At 40.3% G+C, this 8,681-nt stretch overlaps 1 protein-coding gene across 1 annotated transcript in view; it reads left to right on the top strand.

Annotated features, from left to right (window-relative positions):
- The first annotated feature begins 209 nt into the window (after positions 1-209).
- Positions 210-8,681, top strand: part of Mybpc1 (myosin binding protein C1) — a 72,671-nt gene continuing 64,199 nt past the window's right edge. The window contains exons 1-2 of the mRNA XM_048340563.1: positions 210-300; positions 7,890-7,928. Coding sequence (XP_048196520.1) covers positions 210-300; positions 7,890-7,928 — 130 coding nt within the window. The remainder of the gene's footprint in view (positions 301-7,889; positions 7,929-8,681) is intronic.

The following is an 8,681-nucleotide window of genomic DNA, read 5'->3' as shown; positions in this document are numbered from 1 at the left end:
GTGGCACTGTGGCTCAAGTGGCAGAGTGCTAGCCTTGAGCAAAAAGAAGCCAGGGACAGTGCTCAGGCCCTGAGTCCAAGCCCAGGACTGGCAAAAATAAATAATAAAATAAATAAAATTTGTAATTGATGTACAGTGTAATCAGTATGTAGCATCATTAATGTTGTCATTTATCTCCTCCCTCCCCTCCACTCTGTTGCTCATTCCATATGTATCTGTTCAGAAATGTTCAAAACTGTGTTTGTACTTTCCATACAGAACCAAATAAAGAAAAGGAAGCAGGAACTGGGCCAGCAAAAGGTGAGTTGGAGGGAGGGAGAGTGAGGCTGAACTCAACAGAATCAGAAGCAGGAAAATGTAATGACTAGTAGGATCCCCCATGACATTTCTTTGCATGACCTTCCTCTTTCATGAACTTCTTTTGCATCTTATCTACATGAGCCAATCAGCATCATGTCAAACAGTTCTTTGCTGAGTTTGCTTTACACACATTTTGAAAAGAAAAACAACAAAGGATAAAAATATCACACACAGTTGGTAAGCGATGCCTGCCAATTAGGTGATGGCTTTCAAATTCTCTCATGCAAGCAGAAGCAAAGAAGATCTTCCTAGGATTATATCAACTGGGAAATTTACCTAGATTGTTGGTGTTTGTTTGGTTTTTAAATGAATATCTTCATGTTAGTACGTGAACTGTTCCAGGTTTCAATTGGAAGTTTTGAAAGCTAGCTTCTCACTTCGTAAGGGATTCTACATTTTTGAGATTGATTTGTAGAGCTGGACAACGCAACCTGAAGCAAACATCCTGTTGTTTTTAATTGGTTGGAAACTCACTATACTAGCACTCTTTCTTTTTTCATTTTTTCACAGACGGTTTAGTTTTAGAGAATGAATTAACCTTATTATATACTTTGATAACTGAGAAATGCTGGTTCCTTTGCCTCACCACTAATGAAGACATTTTGCCAGTTCACAGAAGTAGATTTGACAATTATGCTTTGTATTTTTGTATCAACATTTTCACCTGCCAACCTTTTATTTGTATCATGAATAAGGTCCTTTAAACTTTAAAATTATGATTTCCTGACTGCAAGAAGTTTCTCCCCCCACCCCTGCCTCAACACTCCTCAAAGGATGTTAAGTATCTCTTTGCTCTTACTATGTCGTATTTCATTTCCGAATTCCAATGCTATTCTTGTCTCCTATGCATTAGTAAAATACTTTTTCCTCTCTTTTTTTTTTTCAGTACCAACTTGAACTTACGCTGTCATAACTGAAACACATAATGCTAGCCTTCTCTTTGTCCTTGACCTCCCGTGGCTTCCGTGAGGAGTCACGTGGACACTTGAACACGTGAACCACACTCTGAAGGTTATTTTCTTATGGAATGCAGACAGTGCAAACTCCTAGAAGTCTTTCCATGAGATAGGTTCAAACATGTTTGGACATCCTGACTGAAACAGGCGTAACTGTAACGCTATTCTTGCCACAGCTGACGGAATACACCTCTGTTTCCAAATTTGGAAAGGTGCTTGCAGCAGGCTGTAAAGTTCAACCAACAGAGCCACTGATGTCATCCCAGAGGGGAAAGCCATCAAAGTTTAGACAAAGCTTGTGTCTGACGCCTTGTGGAACAGTCATCGGGTTATATTTGCTAGCTTAAATGAATTTTCTGTTAAGCTAAAAGCAGCCAATAATCAGAAACTCTTTTCTTCCTGGAGAACATAGTATGATGAAAGATAAAGACTAAGTAACTAGGACATTCTAAAATTTGTTGCCCCCCCTTTTTTTATATTTGCAGATGTTAATCCAGACCATGGCCATGTGTAGCCACATGCTCAGGTTCATCACCTGCTATATCTATAGAGTTTCCCTATCTGACTGGAAAGCAAATAGACTTAGAACAGAAAATGATATCCTTAAATAAGGACAATAGATAAATAGAAGAGGCTATCCCTCTGCCCCATCCCATATAGATATAGATATAGATATAGATATATATTGTTCTTTCCAACTACTATGCACTTTGCACTCTCATAAAGGACAGGGGCATTTAAAAAGCAAAATACTTAAGCAAAAAGTAGTTACAGTAATTTTTTTTTGCTGCCTCCATTGAGAAATTACCGAAATGGGGTAAATGGAATTAATGGGCAAAACTTCTCTCCAGTATTAACTAGAATGTCCTCCCCTGCTTGCTTTCTCCTCCTACTCCCCATCCATCTAACTTCTTTTTTTAAACTCTGCGAATCAGGTTTCACTCATTTGTACAGCTTACCCCTGATCACCCTGGCTTATTTCCACCTTTCTGTCTTCCTGCTGACTTCTCTCGGACCTGTTGCCTCTGTCATTTACTCTTGTCTCCACTTAGTCACGTATTAATGGTAGTCTCCTTTCCCTAACAGGCTGTCTGCTTTTTGATGGTCAGGCACCATGTCTTAACACCTCTTTGGGTCCCTCATCTCATTACCTCTAGCATCTGGCCCAGAACTGCATGGGACAATAGCCCAATAAATACTTGTAGAATGAACTAACCATTGAATTTCCATGCTGGCTTACCTGCTTGACCATACCAATGAGGGGAATCTGGGCAGATCTGTATTTCCACTCAACATGTTTTGTTGGAACATCCTATGCCTGCTCTGAACATTTAGAATGAGGCACTAGCACACAACAGATGGATAGCCTCCACTATAGGACCAAATCATTGACAGCGACTGAACAAGGTCATGCCTAGATATTAGCTCATTAGTTAGTCACACTGGGGGCCTCTTACTATCAGCATGTACTTTAATCTTCTATCTAATAGAAGTATATTCAATAAATAGTTCCAGGGCTATCACTGTTAAATATTTTTCATAGTAATGCAGCCTTAACATACTTTCCAGATTGACTGAATCATTCTGGGACAGATTAAAAATGCTCTGAAAAAATGTATTATATATAAATATATACACACGAATGTTTATATGTATGTGTACATATTTGAAATGTACACATATGTATTTAAATGTATAAATGTAGCCATGGTTTCACTATCAATCAGGTAGGTAGTGTTTGTGGTTCACACTGCTAACTTCTTCCAGTGTGTTAAAAGTCTCTTCCTGGGAAACCGCTGATTTGCCAGGAAAGGGTTTTCTTATTTCTGGTTTGCATGCTTGTTTGCCTCCAGACTTGTTGTCCATCCAGCTATCCTGTTCCCTTAATACTGAGCACTTTGTCCTGGGTCCTAGGCTTGGAATCAAAGCAATAGAGATGGCAATAAAGAAATGTGCTTCACCAAACAGTAATACAAGAAGTTAGATAAGCAAGTCTTTTTAAGAGTAGTCACTTCAGGAGGTAATGCCTTTATAAAAATAATGCTGCTGTGGCTTAGAATTCTTCTAGAATAATCACAGGTGCAAATCAGTGCAATGCTAAGTAGAGACATTTTCTATATCCTCACTATGGACAAAGGTTTGCTTTTTATCTTAGCATTTACTTAATCAGCAAGTATTAACTGAATGTTGGCTATGTACTAGGCATGGATCTGGGCACAAGGTCCTGTCCTGGGGCCAACTCTTGTTCTAGATGGGAAGAGCAAACATTAACAGAGGGTGGTGCTCAGTCTCAGGAGCCAAGACTCCCAAAAGGCCTTTGTAGAGAATAATGTAGTAAAGTAAGTGAGATTATGTCTTTTTCTTTTTCCCTTTTTTTCCTCTTTCCCTTCCTTCCTTCCTTCCTTCCTTCCTTCCTTCCTTCCTTCCTTCTTTCCTTCCTTCCTTTCTTCCTTTCTTTCTTTCTTTCTTTCTTTCTTTCTTTCTTTCTTTCTTTCCTTCTTTCTTTCTTTCTTTCTCTTTCCTTCCTTCCTTCTTTCCCTCTCTCTTTCTTTCTTTCTTTCTTTCTTTCCTTCTTTCTTTCTCTCTCTCTCTTTCTTACTTTCTTCTTGCTTACTTCTCTCTCTTCCTTCCTTCCTCTCTGTCTCTATCTCTTGCTCTTTCTCTGTCTCTGTCTCTCTCTGTCTCTGTCTCTCTCTTGCTTGCTTCTAACATCCGATATACAAACCCAGGGTAATGGTGCGTTGCTGTATTAACAATGTTACCTGTGGGAACCGTCCGCATTAGTTCCGTCCCTGGTCCCAAATGTGGCGGCAATATTAGAAGCAGAGATTACTTTGAATACCAGTGCTCACTTTTATTCCTAAATTCTGAGGTTTAAAAACCATATAATTTTATATCTCTTTTGCTTACAGTCTGTGTATTTTTGTGCAAGCCTATCTGAGACAATTACTGTCTCTTTTGTTTCCTGCTAGAAAAATAGTTGCTTTTGGTAATCACTTCAAGGAAGATAAAAACTTACTTTGATTTCCCAGGTATGAATATTACTTCATAAACTATCTCAAATTAATGTCGTATATATTAAATATCTCACATAAATAAACTCAAGATGGAAAGTCTTCCTTCTGGTACAAATGTGGCTGGCAGATGAGGAAATTAATAAGCAGATAGTCTACATATGTTCTCCTAAATGACGTAAAGTTTTATATATCATCTAGATTCTATCATATTTGAAGGAACATTATTCTGGTTCTTTTTATTAGAATGCTAAACTATTTTTTATGAAATTTACCTTTAGGTGTCAAACCATCAACCATCCATGCAAGTATCTCTATGTTCTTCCTATGTGTTGTTGCTTCATTTCTTCTTCTTTTTTTTTTTTTGCCAGTCCTGGGCCTTGGACTCAGGGCCTGACACTGTCCCTGGCTTCCTTTTTGCTCAAGGCTAGCACTCTGCCACTTGAGCCACAGCACCACTTCTGGCCGTTTTCTGTATATGTGGTGCTGGGGAATCGAACCTAGGGCCTCATGTATACGAGGCAAGCTCTCTTGCCACTAGGCCATATTCCCAGCCCGCTTCATTTCTTCTTGATAACAAGCTTTGTTAAAAATATTATCACTGTATTCTTCAGTTCTAAGACACAGTTATTGCAAAAAAAAAAAAACAACCCACATTGATTTAGCAGATTTGGGGAAGAAAAACTCGTTAAATATACATATTGCTGGACGCCGGTGGCTCATGCCTGTAATCCTAACTACTCAGGAGGCTAAGTAGAAAAAATGTACATATTAAAAGATCTTTCCTGGGCTGGGGATATAGCCTAGTAGTGGCAAGAGTGCCTGCCTCGGATACACGAGGCCCTAGGTTCGATTCCCCAGCACCACATATACAGAAAACGGCCAGAAGCGGCGCTGTGGCTCAAGTGGCAGAGTGCTAGCCTTGAGCGGGAAGAAGCCAGGGACAGTGCTCAGGCCCTTAGTCCAAGGCCCACGACTAGCCAAAAAAAAAAAAAAAGATCTTTCCTAAAGACCCACTTGTGAGGGCTGGGAATGTGGCTTAGTGGTAGAGTGCTTGCCTAGCATGCATGAAGCCCTGGGTTCAATTCCTCAGCACCATATAAACAGAAAAAGCCAGAAATGGCACTGTGGCTCAAGAGGTAGAGTGCTAGCCTTGAGCAAAAAGAAGCCAGGGACAGTGCTCAGGCCCTGGCCTGAGTTCAAGCCCCAGGACTGACAAAAAACAAAGCAAAACAAAATCCACTTGTTAAAGCATGCTTTTGTTGTTGTTGTTGGTTGTAGGGATTGAACTCTGGGCTTGGATGCTGTCCCTGAGCTCTTCAGCTTAAAGCTAGTGCTCTACCATTTGAGCCACAGTGCCACTTCCAGTTTCCTACTAGTTAATTGGAGATAAGAGTCTTATGGACTTTCCTGCCCTGCTGGCTTTGAACCATGATCCTCAGATCTCAGCCTCCTGAATAGCTAGGGTTACAGGTGTGAGCCACAGGCACCCAGCAACATGAGTCTTCTTATTGAGGAAATGTGATAATTAATCATAAGATGGTGCCTGCCTGTAATCTCAACTGCTTTGGAGGCAGAGATGGATATTGAGGCCCATGGCTAGCCCACAAAACTTTAGACAGAGAGCCAATCTGTAACACAATCTAAACATCAAGAAGAGCTGGAGTTATGACTTGAATAGTAGAGTACTTGGCTATCCTGAGTTCAGTCTCTCCCCAACACACATGTACAACCCCAAAATATGGTAAATTAATGTTTGCTGTTATTACTCTTTTCCTTATGTTGTTTTTGTTGTTAGTTTACACACATAAACCATTATTTACCATCATTGATTGCCCTGAATGAAGAATTAATGGATTGGTCTAAATCAGACAAGGTATTGAACCAGTATGTAAGTCATGTTTGCTTTTAAGTCACATTTAGTGCTTTGATCTTATTGTACAATCTTAACCATTATCTTGTTTATATTACTTATTCTTTGAATTTTTTTTTTTTTTTTTTTTTTTGCCAGTCCTGGGCCTTGGACTCAGGGCCTGAGCACTGTCCCTGGCTTCTTCCCGCTCAAGGCTAGCACTCTGCCACTTGAGCCACAGCGCCGCTTCTGGCCGTTTTCTGTATATGTGGTGCTGGGGAATCGAACCTAGGGCCTCGTGTATCCGAGGCAGGCACTCTTGCCACTAGGCCATATCCCCAGCCCCTATTCTTTGAATTTTAAATAGACAATTTAAAATAAACGGTAGTCAGAAGTAATATGCTCAGTACAAAGTCATAAGAATGGTGTTGCTGTTATTCCATGGCTAGATTCTCACTCGCATCCCAGAGTTTTTAGGTGCAACCCCTAAAGTCCCCAGCTGGGCTACAAACCTGAGTTTTCTCTCTATTCTCCAGAAGTTCTTCCCTAGAAGCTTGTATTGTTTAAGAAAATCATTTTTATGGCTTCACAAATGCTATTTTCCTATGATTTAAAAATGAGTATAAGTCTGCTTTGGCTGGACACCAGTGTAATCCTAGCTACTCAAAAAGCTGAGATCTGAGGATCTCAATTCCAAGCCGGCCCGGGAAGGAAAGTCTATGCAACTCTTATCTCTAATAAACCACCAAAAAGCTGAAAGTGGAGCCGTGGCTCAAGTGGTAGTGCCTTGAGCAGAAAAGGCTTGGGGAGATAGTTGCTATTCAGGTGCTATGCTATTTAAGTATGTCATCTTTAACAAGCCCCAGATGGATATCTGTGTTTTTCTTTTTGTTACCTTTAGATATGGATTGATTTTATGATGCTGGGGTGAAAACCCAGGGCCTTGCACTTGTCAGGAAAGAGCTCTACTACTAAGCTGCATCCTCAAACTGGGAATTTTGAGATGGTCTTGCTATGGCTAGCCTGGAGCTAGATCTTTCTGCCTTGCCCTCCTAAGTACTGTGATTACAGGCATGTGCCACCACTTTTAAATAGAAAAAAAGTTTACATTCTATTTTTTGTTTCATTTGTTTATTGAAAGATGCTGTATACATACGTACATACATACATATGCTGTTAAATTGCACACAACCTCAAAACTTCAACTATTTGGTTTCCATCCCTGAAAGAAACCTTGTTTCCATGGTAAATGGCAACCATTAAACTCTTCAGTGTTACTGAAGGTCAGTGAATTTAACCATCTGACTTTTCAATAATCTAAGGTTAGCCAGCTATGTCCGGATGAATACATGAATTCCGCCTGTCATTGGTGTCTGTTCTGAACTAAGAATTTGAAAACCATTGTTGACTCCATCGATGTTTGATTTTTAGCATCATTTTCCCTCTAGCCACCAATCACATAACTCTTATAAAGAGTTCTCCTTTTTAATCTATATTCTCCCTCTTATTTCTGTATGTGTGTGTTTGTGTGTTTCTGAAATATTCAAGTTTAACCTGCAGGTTCCAAGTCTTCTAATTCTTATTGAGCAGTTGGAAGTGCTTTGTGTCGTTTTTTTTCCCCTCTTCTTTTTCAGCTCTCTCTTTTCTCAGGTTACTTGGGTTGAAGTCCTTTTCTCCTTGACATTTCACTCCTGTTTCTTGTTTCAGAAGAAGAGGAAGCCTCCCCGCCTAGCGCACTACCTCCAGGTTAGGATGGCCTGCCCCCGCCCCAGCTTCTCAACTCAGTTGACGGAAGGAAGGAAGGAAGGAAGGAAGGAAGGAAGGAAGGAAGGAAGGAAGGAAGGAAGGAAGGAAGGAAGGAAGGAAGGAAGGAAGGAAGGAAGGAAGGAAGGAAGGAAGGAAGGAAGGAAGGAAGGAAGGAAGGAAGGAAGGAAGGAAGGGAGGGAGGAAGGGAGGGAGAGAGATAGGGAGGGAGGGAAGGAGGGAGGAAGGAAGGAAAGGGCTCTTTGCTGACTGGTTCATCAAGTTAGCATTGATTTTAATGGCATTCTAACGCTTTACAGAAACATTTTTTGAGAAATTTTTCTTTGTTAAATAAAGATATTGAAGATTATGAAATCTTTTGTATACATTTTAGCAGCATGTTTCAAGTCCTAGAGCACTTGCTTAGCAGGAATGAGGTTGTAAATATAATCCTTAGTACTTAAAACAAACAAATATTAGGAGCAAGAATATTTGTCTTACATTTCCATTTGTAGGCTCCTCTTCCCATTCTTTGTTTTTGTTTTTTGTTTTTTGTTTTTTCTTGTCTTGGGGCTTGAACTGGGGCCTGAATGCTGTCCCTGAGCCTCTTTGTGCTCAAGGCTAGTTCTGTATTACTTGACCACAGCACCAGCTTTTTCTGAATAGTTTGTTGACGAGTCTCACGGACTTCTCTGTCTGGGCTGGCCTTGAACCTCTATCCTCAGATCTCAGCCTTCTGAGTAGCTAGGATTACAG

The sequence above is a fragment of the Perognathus longimembris genome, chromosome 1 (assembly GCF_023159225.1).
Source record: "Perognathus longimembris pacificus isolate PPM17 chromosome 1, ASM2315922v1, whole genome shotgun sequence".
Classification (NCBI taxonomy): Eukaryota; Metazoa; Chordata; class Mammalia; order Rodentia; family Heteromyidae; genus Perognathus; species Perognathus longimembris.
The sequence above is the reverse complement of the archived record's forward strand: the minus strand, read 5'-3'. Positions and strand labels throughout refer to the sequence as shown.